Here is an 18,684-nt window from a genome sequence, read left to right as displayed (position 1 = left end):
CTCGTATCCCAAGACTGGGTCCAGACACCAGGAGTGCTTTAGTCTCTTCTTATGGTACCTCTAAATACCTTTCTTTTCACATGAAACTGTATGCCGCTCTCATAGACTGAATCCCTGGAGGGCAGCCAATTGATCTTGTTTTGACATTTTCTCCATCATTGTATTTTTGCCTAACACATGCCCCATGTAGAAAATATAGCCAGGCAGGGTGGCACACACCTATAGTTCCAGCTCCTTGGGAAGCTGATGTGGGAGGGTTGCTTGAGCCCAGGAATGTGAGGCCAGCCTGGGCAACACAGTGAGACCCCATCTCTTTGTTTAAAAAAAAAAAAAGCCATTCCAGAAATTCTTCAATGGTCAGAAGGAGGGATGAATTTGATTTGGGGTAGTGAGAAAAGAAAGGAAGGATGGATCTGAAAGACGGACAAAGATTGAGCAGGGTTTGGTGACTGGGGCACAGAAAGAGGGAGAAATTAAACATTCTTGAGACCCTGGTTCTGGGTCCTGTTTGACGGGTGAGGAATGTATGTACATTTCAAGGCCCTCACAGATGATCCTGACACACCAATCTTGCATCATTACTTTTCCCCTCCCATTTTTTCTCAAACACTGACAGGAGCTTCTCAGAAACATTTTTTTTTTTCGTGATGAGGATTGTTGGATGGCAAAGAATTCAAGATAAAAGAGTGTAGATGCCACAGAGAGAGGGTAGTCTGAGGAGATGTCATGGAGGTAGTGTGCCTGGAAGGTGTTAGAGCTCTCTGGAAAAGAGTCTCAGTGAGGACGGCTGCTGGTTCTTTTGAGACAGTACGGGCAATTAGAAAGCTGTGAGTATAGACAGGAACAGGAATGGAAGGGATGGGACGAGAGAGTTTAAGTCAGACGGTCTTCATCTTCGCCTGTAGGAACTGGAGTCATCTCCCAAGAATGGGAGGAAGAAAAGGACAGTGCTGCGTGTACTGAATAAGATGCTCACCCAGCACTGATCCTTATAATATTTCCTGTTCTACTAGCCAAGAAGCCACACAAGAAAGAAGGAAATGTTTCAACATTGATTTAAAGTAAAAACATTCTAACATTGAAGCACATACCTTCAATCCATAAATCTCATTTCCCCTTGAAAATCAAAGAGAATGCCCCTTCTATTTATTCTCTCTCCAGCTGCATTTATTTTTTCCACAACTGTTTTTGCTTCTTTAAATCTTAGTTCTTCTTTGCAAAACTGGTTCTTTTTTTGCATGTGAAAATGCTATAATTAAAAAAACCCCACAAGTCTGCATCTCTGTACTAAATTTTAGAGGGGAAAAGAAAGGAAATGTGAAAGAATTTGGGGAGGAGGATGTCTGGTTTGGTAAGATTTTTGAGGAACCACTAAAATCATTAATAAGGTTTCTGATCAGCCACATGAATTCTGTTGAAGTAAAGACTGTTTGTCACTGTGCTTGGAAGAAGACATGAATTGAACCAGAGCTGGGGAACCTGCAGTCTCAACGTGTATCCCCTAGACTGAATCCAAACTTCACACAACAAATCCTTCATCTATTTCATCTCAAACATGGACATCTAAGGGTGAGTTGGGCAAAAGCTATAAACAAAGTTCAAATATGGGCAATAAAAGAGTAAGGTAATATTGGACAATTAGCTCCACCTAAGTTAGAAAATACTATTTTTTCATTATTAAGTTAATAAAAATGAAGAAATTTTAATATTGCTAGTGAGGCTACAGGGAAATGTGTATTCCTGGTCTCAATGCAAAAAAAAAAAGAGAAGTTCATCCTTTTTTTTTTTTTTTTAACTATTTCTAAAGCAGTTTTATGTTCACAGAAAAATTGAGAGGAAAGTACAGAGATTTCTCATTTCTCATATACCCTCTCCCCACTATCAGCGTACCCCACTAAAGTGGTACATTTGTTACAAGTGATGAACCTACGACGACACATCATTAGCACACAGTCTATATGGAGTTTACATTTGGATTTACTATTGGTGTTGTACATTCTATTCTGTAGTTTACAGTAGGGTTCACTCTTGGTGTTGTGCATTCTATGGGCACTGTACCTTCTGTGGGATGCCATTCATGGTCAGGTAAGTTCCAATTTTAATGACATGTGTCCACCATTATAGTATCACACAGAGCAGTTTCATTGCCCTAAAATTCCCCTGTGCTCTGCCATTGTTTTCCTCAGGATAGCTGGCTCTCTTCCACCTGAGGTTCATACTTCTTAATGGACTTCTGGAAATAAAACAAGTCTTTAAAATCAGTTTTTTTTTAAGCTCAATGATTCCTTTTTTAGGAATTTTTCCTATAGCAGTAATTCAAAATAAAAACCACTACATGGTTAAAAATTAATACCAATGCTACTTGTAACAGTAAAACAAAACCAAAGGAAATGCTTAATAGTAGTGAAATTAAATCAACTAGATGTAATGTTCTATAGTAATTAAAAGGTTAAATATGAAGACCATGTAGATGTATGGGAAAGTATATACAAAATAAAAGAATAAGAAAATGATATTGCCATCATTAGAATTGTAAACTACATTTATGCAAGTAGAAGATTAGAAGGGAACTTCTGAAATACAACGTTTCCTCCAAAAATAAATCAATAATATAAGAAAAATATTCTATAGCTAGGTCAAAGACAAGAGAAACATTAACATGGTCAAGAAATATAATTGAAACGCTGCGTGCTCCACGGTGATCCCTCCGGGACGGTCCCGCCGCCCTCGCGCGATCCCTGGGCTTCCCTCGCAGGTGACTCAGGGTGGCTCCGGAGGGACCGACCCAGACACTCCCTCTCCCGCCGGCTCCTGCTCTCAGTCTGGCTTCTGGGGGGATGTGTCTCCCGGTCCCTGACTCTGCCCTCTCCACTTCCGGCTGCCGCACCCGTGCCCTTCTCTCTTCAGTCCCTCCAGCTCCTCTCCCACTGTTTCCCTCCCTTGGAGATCCCAACACAGTCCGAGGATCCAGTGGCCTGCGCGGCCTGGGCCAGCCTGGCTGCCCTAGTCTCAGGGCCGTCCCCAGCGGCGCCTGCTCCTCCAGGCAGCAGGGGGCGCTGTGGGGCTGGGCGGCCTTGGCCCCACATCTCGCCTCTGAGGATCGTTCGTGGGACTGCGGCGGCTCCTCCCGCCCGACGGGGGCGCTGTGGGCAGAGGCGTCGCGGCCCCCCGAATCCCAGGGTGCACCGCGCCCTGGCTTGCTCAGCGTCGGGGGTGGAGCCGGGTTCAGGCTGGGGCCGTGGGGTGGAGAGCTACCGTACGCTGACGGGCTGGTTCCCGCGGAGTCGCCTGGGACTGTCGGTGTTGTCCCGCCCAGGGGGTGCCGCGGGAGGCGATGGCCGAGCCGGCTCCGGTAAGAGGCTACTCTACGCGGACGCCCACTTTCGGGGTTCTAGGCGGGTCCTCGGTTACCGGGCTGGGTTTCCGTGGGCAGCTGCGGTGCGTGGGTGGGACTCAGCCGGGAGGTCGCCTGGGTTGGGGTGTAGGGACCCGGCGCTGCAGGGAGCCGGTGGTCACCGCTCCAGCAGCTCCTCCGTGGCCAAACCCCGGAACAGAGCTGAGCGTGGACCGTGGGCGAGCCCGGGCGAGGGGCCCCAGCATGGCGACGAGCGGACGGGGGAAAGGATGGAAATAGGTCTGTGGCTAGAGCTGAGAGTTATAGCCCAACCACACTTTTGCATCATAATCACTGAATTCGGAACAGTGTCTTTTTTTTTTTTTTGAGACAGAGTCTCGCTTTGTTGCCCAGGCTAGAGTGAGTGCCGTGGCGTCAGCCTAGCTCTCAGCAACCTCAAACTCCTGGGCTCAAGCAATCCTGCTGCCTCAGCCTCCCGAGTAGCTGAGACTACAGTTATGTGGCACCATGCCTGGCTAATTTTTTCTATATATATTAGTTGGCCAATTAATTTCTTTCTATTTATAGTAGAGACGGGTCTCACTCTTGCTCAGGCTGGTTTTGAACTCCTGACCTTGAGCGATCCACCCACCACGGCCTCCCAGAGTGGTAGGATTACAGACGTGAGCCACCGCACCCAGCCTGGAAGAATGTCTTTAAAAGAGTTAGGATTCTGAGCCAGATTGTGGTTGATTGTGGTGGTGGATGGCCATGTTCTTTCAAATAACAAAACATTTGATAAAACTGTAAGAATTAAACAGTGCAGTATTGGGGCAGGAAGAAACAAATTCACCAGTGGAACAAAAATATACCCAAGAATAAATTGGAATCTATGAAAAAAAATCCCAAATCAGTGGTAAAAGAATAGACTATTCAGTAAATGTGATAAATACTCATTTGGAAAAAGAATTACAGTTGACCCTCAAACAATGCAGGGGTTAGGGGACTCCAACTCCCCTCCCAACTGCATGCAGTCAAAAATCTGTATATAACTTTTACTCCCCAGAAACAGCTATTATATAGCCTGCTTGTTGACCAGAAGCCTTACTAATTACATAAACAGCCAATTAACACATATTTTATATGTGATGTGTATTATATACTAGATTGTTACAGTAAAGTAACCTACAGAAAAAATGTTATTAAGAAAACCTTAGGAAGAGATAATATATTTATAGTACTGTAATGTACTTACTGATACCTTCAATTTATGTCATCTGTTTGCAAGATGAATCATCTATTTGAAATGGCAGGCAACCACAGCTACAGACCTTGGTCTAGGTACATATCAAGCAATGCAGCTTTTTCTTATACTGTCATGACTTTTCTCTGCTTCTTGGAAGCACTTCCAGCATCATTAGTGGCACTTAATATGGGGCCCATGGTGTTATTCAGGGTTTATGGTATTGCAGTAAACACAGTGAGAAATATGTGGGAACGTGAAGAGATCACTTTTTACTACAATACGCTAGTTACTGGAGAAACTGCCCATTTGGAGATGATAGCATCACACAGTATTTCATGCAGATACTTGGGTACCTCAACAAGACCTCACTACAATAGCAACAGGAGATGGTTACAAAATTATTATAGTAGTATAGTATGTACTACAGTTAATATGTATTTATGATTTAATACTGCATATTTACATTATTTACATTTAACTATGAATGGCAGGTACTGTTTGTGTGAATTTTAATAAATTTTATAATAGATTTGTGTATATTTTATGGAAGTGATAAAATAGACTAGTATCTATGTTTTATTCATTCATGACATACCTAATTTTTTCTTAATTTTTGTGATATTTCTAGGCTATGTGGTTCATTTGTGAGTTTTTTCTAATTGTTGCAAATCTTCAAAAATGTTGTGTTGTTTTTGTTTTTTTTGACACGGGGTCTTGCTCTGTTGCCCAGGTGAGAATGCAGTGGCGTCATCATAGCACGCTGCAACCTCAAAGCTGGTGAGGAGCTGTCTAAATTAAAAGAACTGGCCAGGGGTGGTGGCTACTGGCTGTAATCCCACCACTTTGGAAGGCCAAGTCAAGAGGGTTGCTGGAAGCCAGGAGTTTGAGACTAGCCTGAGCACATAGTGAGACCTCATCTCTACACAAATGTAAAAATTAGCTGGGTGTGGTTGTGTGCACTTGGAGTCCCCAGTTATTCCAGAGGCTGAGGCAGGAGGATCACTTGATCTGAGGAGTTTGAGGTTGCCGTGAGCTATGATGATGCCACTGCACTCCACCTTGGACAATAGAGCAAGACTCTGTCTCAAAAAAAAAAAAAAAGAAAAGAAAAAAGAAAAAATCCACATATAAGTGGACCCTGGCAGGTCAGACATGTGGTGTGAAGGACATGTTCAACTGCAAAGGTTGAAGGCTGGCTTTTTCTTTTTTTTTTTTTGAGACAGAGTATCGCTTTGTTGCCCAGGCTAGAGTGAGTGCCCTAGTGTCAGCCTAGCTCACAGCAACCTCAAACTCCTGGGCTCAAGTGATCCTGCTGCCCCAGCCTCCCCAGTAGCTGGGACTACAGGCATGTGCCACCATGCCCGGCTAATTGTTTCTATATATATTTTTAGTTGGCCAATTAATTTCTTTCTATTTATAGTAGAGACAGAGTCTCACTCTTGCTCAGGCTGGTTTCAAACTCCTGACCTCGAGCTATCCTCCCGCCTCGGCCTCTCAGAGTGCTAGGATTACAGGCATGAGCCACCACACCCGGCCTTGAAGGCTGGCATTTTAATCTAAGAAAGAATGGTATATTTAATAGTGTTGCATGATTGGCTATCCATATGTGTGTAATAAAAATGCCAATCTCATCTATAGAATTAAATTGCAAATGTAAAAAGCCTTTAGTGGAATATTTATATAACTTTGATGTGGGGAACACTTAAAAGAAAAATATGGTAACAATATGATAAATATGTACTGATTTAATTAAATAAAAGGGTCAATTTTCTATTTGACAAAAGACAAATAGAGAAGATGATTGTCAGTTAGTCAAAGGGTTATTAACCCTAATATAAGAAAGTTCATTTAAGATATAAGAATTCACTGAGCAAAGGATGTGAATGGTCATTCACAAAAATATGCAGAGAGCCAAAAAGTATGAAAGTGATGCTAAGCCTCACAAATTAATGTAAATTAAGGCAATAAAATATTATTTGCCACCCATCACACTGGCAAAATATAAGATTTAAGAACATCCTGTGCTGTCAAAAGTATAAAGAAACAGGAAGTCTCATCTCAATAGCAAAGGTAAACATACTAGGCTCTTTCTGGAAGGCAATCTAGTGATATCTATTAAAACTGAAGATATTTATACCATTTGATTTAGTAGTTCTCCTTTTTAGACTTTATCCTACGGAAGTAGAAGTACTACTACATAAGGAAGCACATCAGAACATTGTTGGTAACCTATAAAGAGATGGAAACAATATATGTCCCATTAGTGGAGTGTATCTACTCATGCAATGTAATGTAACATACTGAAGAATGAGTTTGCCTCTATGTATTGACCTGGAAAGATGTCTGTGACATTAAGTGAATGAAGTTACACAGTGATTTGCTCCCATTTTTGTAAAGAAAAAAAGTTGCATACTCTACATATGTATATATAGTTGGGACAAACATAAAGAAACTCCTGGAGGGCTTGTGGTGGTTCACAGCAGCACCACACAATTGGGGTAAAGGAAGGAGCAGTTCCCAGGAGGAAGCTGCTGAACAAAAACCGGAGCTGGAGTCACTCTGGAGCAATCATGACTATGTATATACTATGTCTATAATTTCAGTTACCTCTGACTTTTGAGGATGTTGCCATTTATTTCTCGGAGCAAGAATGGCAGAACCTGGAGGCATGGCAGAAGGAGCTTTACAAGCATGTGATGAGAACCAATTATGAGATGCTCATCTCTCTAGGTAAGAAGTGTCCACCTTTGTGGGTCAGTCAAGGAACTGGATCCTGGAGGAAGTCTCAGTCACTTGGTGCTTTTGTTTGTCAAGTAGCAAGAGTTCTCAGAAATTAACTCAGAAAGGCATTTTTCCCGAGTTTGGTAATCCTTACTCAAGGATAGACCTTACATGACAATATTTGAGACAACATGTAATGTAGATGGTTAAAGGTGACTATATATTGGGGCTTTTTGTCATTACTTTCAGGGTGCTGTGACTTTACACATTGTGTGTGTGTGTGTGTATGTGTATAAAATTGTTTTTCAGAGACAGGGACTTGTTCTTTTGCCCAGGCTGGAGTGCCATTGTGCGATCAAAGCTCACTATAACCTCGAAGGCCTGAGTTGAAGTGATCCTCCTGTCTCAGCTTCCCAAGTAGCTAGCAGTATAGGCATACGCCACCACATCTGGCTAATGTTTTAATTTTTTGTAGACACAGGGTCTCCCTGTGTTGCCCAGGCTGGTCTTGAACCCTTGGCCTCAAGTGATCCTCCTGCCTCGCCCTCCCAAAGTGCTGGGATTACAGGCATGAACCACTGCACCCAGCCTAAGCTGTATATCTTTAACCTTGGATGTCCCTACGTTACAACTTTTACAGTGGGGTCTAAAAAATTCAGAAAAGCTAATGTTATTACTCCCTAAAATGAGATTTTTGAAGACTATACAATGAGGTGTTTACGAGTAACTATCTCTGCCTGGTAATGGTTATGGATGTTCTTCTGGTTGTTTTGCTTATTCTTTATATTTCTTTTTATTTATCAAATGTGATTTTTTTGTTTTGATTTTTTTTTTGAGACAGGGTCTCTCTTTGTCGCCCAGGCTAGAGTGCAATGGTTTCATCATAGCTCACTGCAGCCTCCAACTCCTGGACTCAGGCAATCCTCCTGTCTCAGCTTCCTGAGTAGCTGGGACTATAGGTGCATGCCACCATGCCTGGCTAATTTTTAAATTTTTTGTAGGCTGGGCATGGCTTATCATGCCTGGAATCCTAGCACTCTGGGGGGCCAAAGGCAAGGATCATTTACAGTCAGGAGTTCAAGACCAGCCTGAGCAACAGCGAGACCCCATCTCTACAAAAATAGAAAATATTAGCCAGGCATGGTAGTGTGCACCTATAGTCCTAGTTACTCAGGAGGCTGAGGCAGGAGGATTGCTTGAATCCAGGAATATGAGGCTGCATTGGGCTATGATGCTACCCCTGCACTCTAGCCCAGGCAACAGAGTGAGACCCTGTAGAAATAGGGTCTCACTGTTGTAAAACTGTTTTAAAACTCCTGTTGTAAAACTCCTGGCCTCAAGCAATCCTCCCACCTCAGCCTCCCCAAATGCCAGAAATACCAGCATGAACCACTGCTGGGCCTTAAAAATCAGTCTCTTCAGAGAAGCATCTAATCAAAGCTAGAAGACTGTTACTTCATTCTTACACCCCATCCCCCCCCCCCAGCCCTGGCACCGCCCCCCCCTTGCAATTAACTCCCTAAAGGCAATCTCTTTTAACCATTTCTGTTTCAGTTCTCAAATCTAAATATGGTTTTCTCCAATCTAAATATGCTTACACTTTGTTCCTTGATTTATTGAGTTTAGATAAGTATTAATTAATTGCTATGAAAAATCAGGCATTGGCCTACTTGTGCAGTCATTCTTTTATCTCCTTTTCTCCTTTCTCCCCAATTTTTGATAGTTTTTTGTGCCTCCGTTGTTAGCTTTATAATTTAATATATTTAAACTTCTAGATTGTGTTCCATCAACTTTATATTAGATCTCTTGTCTTTTTTAGTATTTAAAGATAAGGTAAGTAGTTCTCTAGTACTTCCTTCATCTCTCCTGCCAGTTCATGACAGCCATACCACTTCCTTTATATTCCAAGGCTTCTAATATTTATATTCTGTTCTGTTAAGTTTTCCAGGCTGTATCTGTGGATTGTTTCTGAAACATGTAATCTAAGACATTGTTATTTTCATTGTTACTGAAGAACCGGTTTCAATTGAATCTAGAGAGAAATAAGTATAATTGTATATCATTAACCCTGTGCTACTCCAAAAAGTATATTCTAAGCATCAAATCAAATGTATTTCCTTTTTTTCTTATATTCATCAGTTCAAAATTATGCTACATTTTAATTTGTTTTGCTGTTAGGCCATGATTTTTTTAGATTTGGATTTTTCTTGGGCTTTTAATGACTTTTTTTAACACATGCTTTCATCATATCCCTATGATTATCCATCCTCTTTAGTCATACAGTCAGTGACATGGACCTTCCTGCCTTCTGTCTGTTCTCCCTGAACCATATACCTTCAAAGCAATTCTAGTCCAAATCCTAATAGAGCTGTTCATGGAATTTGATAAGCTGATCCTAAAGAACATGGAAGAACAAAGACAAATTTTTGAAAAAAGATGGAAAGTGATTGTCCTATCTTACAGCAAGACTTACTGTGTGGTACTATATTAGAGACAGAAAAACATCTGATAGCACCACATGTTGTCAAGATGGGAAACAAAGCAAACACTCCTACTCTGCTGATGAGATTGTCAATCAGCACAGCCACTTTGGAGAGCAATTTGGTAATATACAGTAAGTTGGAGACATACTTACCCAGGAATACAGCAGTTCACTTCGAGGACTGCTGATGCTTGTGTGGACTTATAGAGGCATGCCAGTGAACAGAGGAAAGAGAAGACCAATTGTGATATATTCCTATAATCAAATACTATCAAATGAACAAACCCAAGTATTTCAAAATGGAGAAATTTTGAAAACATAATTTGTGGGGAGAAAAGCAAATTGCAGTATAATATGGTATGATTTATGTAAAGTTTAAAACCAGCATTTTATATATTTACATGTATGTATTTAAAAACATACATAGGAATGATAAACACTAGGCAGGGTAGCGCTTACCTCTGGAGAGGGACATACAGTGGCTTAAACTGTGTAGTATCGCATACATTTTAAAAACCAGAAGTATGAGCCACGTGCAGTGGCTCAGGCCTGTAATCCTAGCACTCTGGGAGGCCAAGGCAGGTGGATTGTTTGAGCTCAGGAGGAGTTCGAGACCAGCCTGAGCAAGAGTGAGACCCCATCTCTACTAAAAATATATAGAAAAAATTAGCCGGGCATGGTGGCGCAAGCCTGTAGTCCCAGCTACTCAGGAGGCTGAGGCAGAAGGATTGCTTGAGCCCAGGAGTTTGAGGTTGCTGTGAGCTAGGTTGCCGCCACAGCACTCTAGCCCGGGCAACAGGGCAAGACTCTGTCTCAAAAAAAAACAAAACCTGAAATATGTCAATATGGAAAGATTTGACAAAGTTAGATGTCACCTAGGTTTTTGTGTATTTTTCTCCATGTGCTAGAAATATTTTAAATAAATTAAGGCATTGTTTTTAAAAATCCTTTTGACTAATTGAACCCTGAGATTACCTGTTATTAAATGGTTATTAAAAATATTATAGCATTTGCCATGTTGTTTGTGGATAAAATACAGCATTGGTATTATAGATGTATGGGGACCATGACGAAATTTAAACACAACTGGTCTAACAGGTCCAGATAGATTAGGAAGCACTGTTATGATGTAGTGGGCAGTTTTGTTCCTCTTTCTGTGAACCTATAACCTAGTTTTTGACATCTCTTCTCATATATTGTCCCAGGAATGAATTTTGAGAAATTTAGAGGTGCTTTAAATTTAATGCTGAAGGAAGCCAAACTACCCTGTCTGACTTCTCTGTACAGATGATGGACTTCCCAAACCGGAACTGATATCCTGGATTGAACAGGGGAGAGAGCCCTTCAGGGACTGGAAAGAATCACAGAAATCAGGAAACATAATTTGCTCCTCTGCTGATTTGCATTTTGATCCAGTTATTGAGGGACAGCTGTTTTGGGGTGAGTATTTAGAAATCAGGGCCCTGACCTTAAGACTTCACATTCAGACTTCTTCATTTCCCTTTTCTGATCTTGTCTTCCTGTTTGAACTAATGCTTGATGTCTCTTATATTCTAGAGAAAGGCAGTAAGCATAGTGGTTAGAAGCGTGGCATCTGGACCTGAGTCTGCATCTTGCCCTTTCTGGGTGACCTTGAGCAAATTATTTAAACTTTCAGTATTTCAATGCCTGATCTAAAAAATGAAAAGAATGAAAGTACCTCTGTTACAGAATTAAACAGATTAATGTATATAGTGTTAAAATGATCCCTAGCAAGAGTAAGAGCTCAGTAAATGTAAACTTCTTAGTGGAAAAGGAACAGAAGCAGAGACTGGTTATCCAGATCTTTAGGACCAACATGGCTTTCTTCCTATGTAGAAACTATTGTCTATTTGGATACTTAAATATCAGCTCTCCTCTTTCATTTCTTGTCATGATAGGAGAGTCTGAGATTTTTGTATTCTTAAAAGTCAGTATTAAAGTACAGAATGAAAAAGTAAAATAGTTTTAGGTTTTAGCTGCTTCTTTCCCGAGCACAAAGGAGGTTTTTCTCCACAAATTATTTTACTTTCTACTTTCTATTAATGATTCTTGCAAGAAACCTTCTTAAAACATTGGTAGGAATGGGAACAGGGAGGGAGGAATAGAGCTGAGCCTTGCCTGGCTGCAGACAGGACAGCTCGTGGATTACATGTGACTGTGTAACAGTCAGGGCTCTCTCTGTTAGGAACTTACTGCCATCATCACCTCATCCCTCCAGGTGTGTCTGTAGTCATGGGGTAAGTCCATGGGGTAAGTCATAATAGTGGCCAACACTTATGGAGTCTGTACACTCTGCCAGGACCATGCTAAGTACCTGGTGCTCATTGCTCATTTAGTTTTTACAATAATCTATGAACTGTTGTTTCCACAGAAGGAGCTGAAGCCAAGACAGATTAGCTTGACAAATGGGATTTGAACCCAGGCAGTCTGGCTGCACAGCTTAGACTAGGCGTCCTCAAACTACGGCTCATGGGCCACATGGAAGTGTTTTTGCCCATTTGTTTTTTTACTTCAAAATAAGATATGTGCAGTGTGCATAGGAATTTGTTCGTAGGTTTTTTAAACTATAGTCCGGCCCTCCAACAGTCAGGGACAGTGAACTGACCCCCTGTTTAAAAAGTTTGAGGACCCCTGGCTTAGACCCTGAGTTTGTGATCTGTCTTTTCTTCTTTTCAATATTAATGTCTGTAAGGTTTAGCATTTACCAAACTCACTTTGGACATGAAATAGAACCACACTATATGGTTGGTAGCTCAGTGGAAGCTGGAGTCCCAGGCCACTACAGGTCACCCTTACGGCTCACTCTATTGGTGATAGTCTTTAGTCATGCCGTAGGCAAGAATACTGACTGAAGTTTTGTTTTCAATTTCAGGAAGCCAGCGTGCTGTGAATTCAGGAGAAACCAAATGCCATTTCCAAGTAGATCCTCTTCAGAGCCAGTATCCCGTTGGCCCCTTTATTGGAGAAAGGGAAGGGCTTTCCTCCAAGCCTGCCCAGGGCATCACCCTCATGAGCCCACAGAGACAGGACGCTCAGGCTCTAACTCCAGTAGTCCACGGCTGCAGCGAATCTACCCAAAGAGAAGGAAACCCAGGTCCCATAAATCTGGATGTCCCTGGTTTGCAGGAAGTCCCCTCCTGGAACAGCGACCAGCACCCCTGCCCTGTCTGCGGGGAAAGCTTTTGGAAGAAGAACCACTTAGTAAATCACCAGAGGAGCCACTGGAAGGACCTGCCTCGAGCCTGGAAGAAATTAGGCAGACGAGCGGATGTGCAGCCGCAGCAGAGTGCCCCTCGGGCACAGAGGCACTTAACATGTCACCAGTGTGGTAAGAGTTTGCTGAAACATCTGGCTGCCCATCCAGGGAAGAGCCCATTCCAGTGCCCTGAGTGTAAAATGTACTTCCGGCAGGAGCGGACCCTTCTCAGCCACCACCCCGTGCGTGCGGAGGAGAAGCCTTCCCAATCCCCGGAAAACGACCGGAGCTTTCCCGCGGTGGACAGCGCGCAGGCCCTCCAGTGCCGGCGGGGCGGGGAGAGGCCAGCCTCCTGGAGAGAAGGCCACGGCGCCCTCGCCAGTGCACACTCGGGCCAGAAGCCAGGCCCGTGCCTGGACTGTGACACACAGACTCAGCCGCCCAGCCCCGGCGTGGAGAGGCCCTGCTCGTGCACGGAGTGTAGCAAGGGCTTCCCTACGAGGTCCCTGCTCGCCAACCGCTTCAGGGTGCGCTTGGGAGATAAGCCCTTCCAGTGCCCAGAGTGCGACAAGCGCTTCCGCCTGAGCCGCCTGCTGGAGGCCCACCTGCGCGTGCATGGCAAAGATAGACCCTTTTCCTGCGGGAAGTGTGGCAGGGGCTTCACCAGACAGGGCAGACTCGCAGAGCACATCCGGGTCCACAGTGGGGAGAAGCCTTTCTGGTGTGCAGAGTGTGGCAGGAACTTCCGCCAGAGGGGACAGCTGCTGAGGCACCAGCGGCTGCACGCGGACGAGAAGCCCTTTCAGTGTCCGCAGTGTGGGCTGAGCTTCCGCCTGCAGAGCATGCTCACCGCCCACCGGCTGCGGCACGGCGCCGAGCGGCGCTTCTCCTGCAGCGAGTGTGGCAAGGGCTTCACCCACCAGTGCAAGCTGCGCGAGCACCTGAGAGTGCACAGCGGGGAGAGGCCCTTCCAGTGCCCGGAGTGCGGCAAGAGCTTCCGCGTGAAGGGCGCCGTGAAGGCGCACCAGCGCACCCACAGCGCGGAGAGGCCGTTCTCGTGTGGCGAGTGTGGCAAGGGCTTCATCAGACAGTCCAAGCTCGCGGAGCACTTCCGCGTGCACAGCGGGGAGAGGCCCTTCCAGTGCCTGCAGTGCAGCAGGAGTTTCCGCCTCAAGGACCAGCTGCTCAGCCACCAGCGCCTGCACACGGGGGAGAGGCCCTTCCAGTGCCCGGAGTGCGGCAAGAGCTACCGCGTGAAGGCCTACTTGAAGGCGCACCAGCTGCGGCACCGCGAGGAGATGCCGTTCTCTTGCAAGTGTGGCAAGGGGTTCGCCAGACAGTCTAAACTTGTCGAACACATCCGGACACACACGGGAGAGAAGCCTTTTCAGTGTCCGAAATGTGACAAGAGTTTCCGCCTGAAGGCACAGCTGCTCAACCACCAAGGCCTGCACACGGGGGAGAGGCCGTTCCGCTGCCCCGAGTGCGATAAAAACTTCCGCGAAAGGGGACACATGCTGAGGCACCAGCGCATACACAGGCCCGAGAGGCCCTTCGTCTGTGGCGACTGTGGGAAAGGCTTCATTTATAAGGCTAAACTTGCTGAGCACATCAGAGTACACACAAAGTCCTGCCCTGTTCCAGATAAGCCTGACGTTAAGAAAAGGCTTAGCCAGCTGTTAGCAATGATAGAGGCTGACTGGAGCTGAGGCAGACCAGGACAGCCAAAGCATTGAGCAGGATGATGTTGGCCGGGCGCCCACAGCCAAACCTACTAGTAGACGGATTTTAGGAGCAGGGGTCCTTGGAGCAAGAATGCAATACAAGTTAGGAATATGAGAAACCACAAAAGATTTTCTGTGCCGAAAAATCACCAGTTATATTTCTTGTCCATTGATACAAAGAGAAATTTGTTCTTCCTGCCATCGTAGGTGATGATTTTCGCCCAACTGCCAAGCCAGCTGTAAAGTCCCAGCTTGAATTAAGACAGAAGAAATCCCTCCAGTACCATTCTCAAAGCTGAACGAATAGGGGGCAATTTTTTTTTCCCCCAGAGTATAATCCTAAACTGTGGATTAAATCCAGTGAATCTTGTTGCAGGCCTAATATGCTGTTGGGTTTGGATTGAGTTCATTTATTTTCAAACTGATAGCAATAAAATGAATTGCCCAAATCCTTGTTTATGTGAATCCTGAAGTTTCTCAGCAGGTTCTGTAGTGATTATGCATAGTTCCCCCTAAGGTACTCAGCAAAATTTGGCTAATCTCAGTTGAAGAAACAAAACGGAAAGTGCTAAGAGGTATGGAACCAGACCTCAGGTAAGACTTAGCAGCAAAAGTAAACATGGGAGTCCAAGAAGCAGCCAAGGACTACCTCATTTGTTACTTTAGGTGAATGTGGTATGAGCACCAAATGTGTACACCCTAGGGACAAAGTTGTACTCCATACAAAGAATTTCTGGTTTTCAGAGGGCTCACTTTCATGTAAAAGATGGCTGACCTGAAATTCTGAGGGATGACAGGAAATGAGATTATTAGTAAACTGTAGTAGATATTACTAGAAAACAATGTCTTACAAATGATTTTCTCTGGAGCACTAGTCCAAAGATACCTGCAGGAAAAGAATTACATGGCCAGTTACACAAAGTTCCTAATTAAATTGTCTATTGCTGCTTTTTTTTTTTTTGAGACAGGGTTTTGCTCTATCACCCAGGCTAGAGGGCAGTGGTGTGATCATAGTCCACTGCATCCTCCAACTCCTGGGCTCAAACTATTCTCTGATCTTAGCTTGCTGAGTAGGTGGGACTATAGGCATATACTGCCACAACTGGCTAATTTTTCTACTTTTTGTAGAGATGGGGTCTTCCTGGTTGCCCTGGGTGGTCTTGAACTCCTGGACCTCAATCAGTCCTCCTTTCTTGGCCTCCCAAAGTGCTAGGGTTACAGGTGTGAGCCACTGCCTCTGACCTGCATTCTTCAATATGAATAGATGGGCAAAGATTAACAAAAACAAGGACATAATTTTATGAAATAGGAAGCATCTGCAAACAAAAACATGTTCTAGGAAGTTAAATGTGGTTGTTTAAAAAATCTCATAGTAGGGTTAGTCAAAGAAATCTCCCAGAAAATAGAAGATTCAACAAGTAGAAAATAAAGTAAATGGAAGAAGGTTAAGTTGTGCAAATACTAACATTTTGCTACCAAGCTTTTGATCCTTCTGTTCAGTTTTTAATATTACATCCATGTATATCATAATCATATGTATGCATATGTGATATGTGAACTAAATAAAATCCTATGCCGCCCCCCCCCCCCATTGAACAGGCTTCCTCTCAGCCAAGGGGACCTCAGAGAAATCGTAAAACTGAGTTCCCAGCCTTGAGGGGATGGTGCCTCATTATACCTCCCCTATGGGCAGCCATCAGGCTTTTTTCCTTGAGGGCTAAACTGAAACCAGTCTTAAGGTCTACTCCCTATTTGTGGTTTTGGCACAACTAACCAGTATTCTTTCCTGATAAGAAACCACAACTGTGGAGTGGTTTTCTTCCTTTTTTATTTTCTATTTTTGTATTTTTTTAACCCCTTAATTCAGAATGCATATGGAGTGGTTTTTTTTTTTTTTTGAGACAGAGTCTCGCTTTGTTGTCCAGGTTAGAGTGAGTGCCGTGGCTTCAGCCTAGCTCACAGCAACCTCAAACTCCTGGGCTCGAGCGATCCTTCTGCCTCAGCCTCCCAAGTAGCTGGGACTACAGGCATGTGCCACCATGCCCGGCTAATTTTTTCTATATATATCAGTTGGCCAATTAATTTCTTTCTATTTATAGTAGAGACAGGGTCTTGCTCTTGCTCAGGCTGGTTTTGAACTCCTGACCTTGAGCAATCCGCCCGCCTGGGCCTCCCAAGAGCTAGGATTACAGGCGTGAGCCACCGCGCCCTGCATATGGAGTGGTTTTAACCAGTCCATGGAACATGCACAGAGAGGGTTTTCATATCTTCTGCTTCACCTTTGCACATCAGAGGGCCACTATTTTCTGAACATGGACCCCATAAAGAGGCATAAAGCTTGATTACGCATGCACATGTTTCTCCTTTCATAAATATTCATGACTTCTCCTATAGCTTATTAAATGAATATTTGGCCATCCCACTCAGTATAAATTCCTGTTCCCATTGTCCCTCCCTCCAAGCACGTGTTTCTGGCTTCTGGCTGGAGTTGTGCTTCCCAGCCTGTCAGAATGGCCATCCACAGGCTGCAATCCTTTATGAGAAATAAAGCTTTTCTTTCCAAATTTATGAACCTCGTCATTTTCTTCAGCTAACAACAGATAGATGTAAGTGGGGTATAGAGGGAATAGGACAAAAATCAAGCTAATAAAGGGGGAAAAGTGTACTCACAAAAAAACCAGATAGGATATGATTACCTTTGTGCATCTATTTTTAAAATATGTGTGTATTTACAAGGAAATTTTTAAATTTTAAAAAGTAACTGTTTTCCATCCAAGTTGCTGAGAAAAGAAAAAAAAAAAAAAAAGTAACTGTTGAGCCGGGTGAGGTGGCTCATGCCTGTAATCCTAGCAGTTTGGGAGGCTGAGGTAGGAAGATCACTTCCGGCCAGGGTTTCAAGACCCCATCTCTACAAAAAATAGAAAAATTAGCCGGGTATATGGTACGTGTCTATAGTCCCAGCTACTCGGGAGGCTCAGGCAGGAAAATCGCTTGAGCCCAGGAGTTTAAGGCTGCAGTGAGCTATGATGACACCACCACACTAGCCCAGGCAACTGAGAGAGACTCTGTCTTATACAAAAAAGAAATTGTTGGGCCTATCATGATGGCTCACACCTGTAATCCCAACACTTTGGGAGGCCCAGGTAGGAGGATCACTTGGAGCCAGGAGTTGAGGCCAGCCTGGGCAAGATAGTGAGACTGTCTCTACAAAAAATAGAAAAATTAGGCCAGGTGTGATGACTCACGACCGTAATTCTAGCACTCTAGGAGGCCAAGGGGGGTGGATTGCTCAAGGTCAGGAGTTCAAAACCAGCCTGAGCAAGAGTGAGACCGCGTCTCTACTAAAAATAGAAAGAAATTAATTGGCCAACTAAAAACATATAGAAAAAGTTAGCTGGGCCTGGTGGCGCATGCCTGTAGTCCAGCTACTTGAGAGGCTGAGGCAGGAGGATTGATTGAGCCCAGGACTTTGAGGTTGCTGTGAACTAGGCTGACGCCATGGCACTCTAGCCAGGGCAATGGAGTGAGTGAGACTCTGTCTCAAAAAAAAAAAAAAAAAAAATTAGCCAGGCTTGGTGGTATGCACATGTCCTAGCAAGTGGAAGGCTGAGGCAGGAGGATCATGTGAACCCAAGAAGTTGAGGTAACAGTGAGCTATGATGATGCCACTGCACTCCAGCCTGGGCAATAGAGCAAGAACCTGTCTCTAAAAACAAAACAAAAAAGTAATTGTTATAAACTTTTAAATTCAGTATCCCAAGAGAAACCTGGCAACTACTTTTCCTTCTTTTTAGAATTTATAGAATATGTAATCTATATAAATCTATAGAATAATTTTATAATTCTAAATTCATTTAAAATTTTAGAACTACAAGGAGCAGAAAGACTTTTGTTTATTCCAGTCTGTAATATTACAAAGAAGGAAACAAAAGCCACAGTAAAAGTCTCATCCAGTCTCAT

At 43.8% G+C, this 18,684-nt stretch overlaps 1 protein-coding gene across 1 annotated transcript; it reads left to right on the top strand.

The window, feature by feature from the left end:
- Positions 1–3,214: 3,214 nt before the first annotated feature.
- Positions 3,215–15,173, top strand: LOC105873329 (uncharacterized). The gene is made up of 4 exons (XM_012768170.3): positions 3,215–3,352; positions 7,184–7,310; positions 11,071–11,223; positions 12,677–15,173. Exons 1-4 carry the CDS (start codon positions 3,335–3,337, stop codon positions 14,707–14,709), a joined length of 2,331 nt encoding a protein of 776 aa, XP_012623624.2. The 5' UTR covers positions 3,215–3,334; the 3' UTR covers positions 14,710–15,173.
- Positions 15,174–18,684: the final 3,511 nt, after the last annotated feature.

The sequence above is a fragment of the Microcebus murinus genome, chromosome 9 (genome assembly GCF_040939455.1).
Source record: "Microcebus murinus isolate Inina chromosome 9, M.murinus_Inina_mat1.0, whole genome shotgun sequence".
Taxonomy (NCBI): domain Eukaryota; kingdom Metazoa; phylum Chordata; class Mammalia; order Primates; family Cheirogaleidae; genus Microcebus; species Microcebus murinus.
The sequence above is the reverse complement of the archived record's forward strand: the minus strand, read 5'-3'. Positions and strand labels throughout refer to the sequence as shown.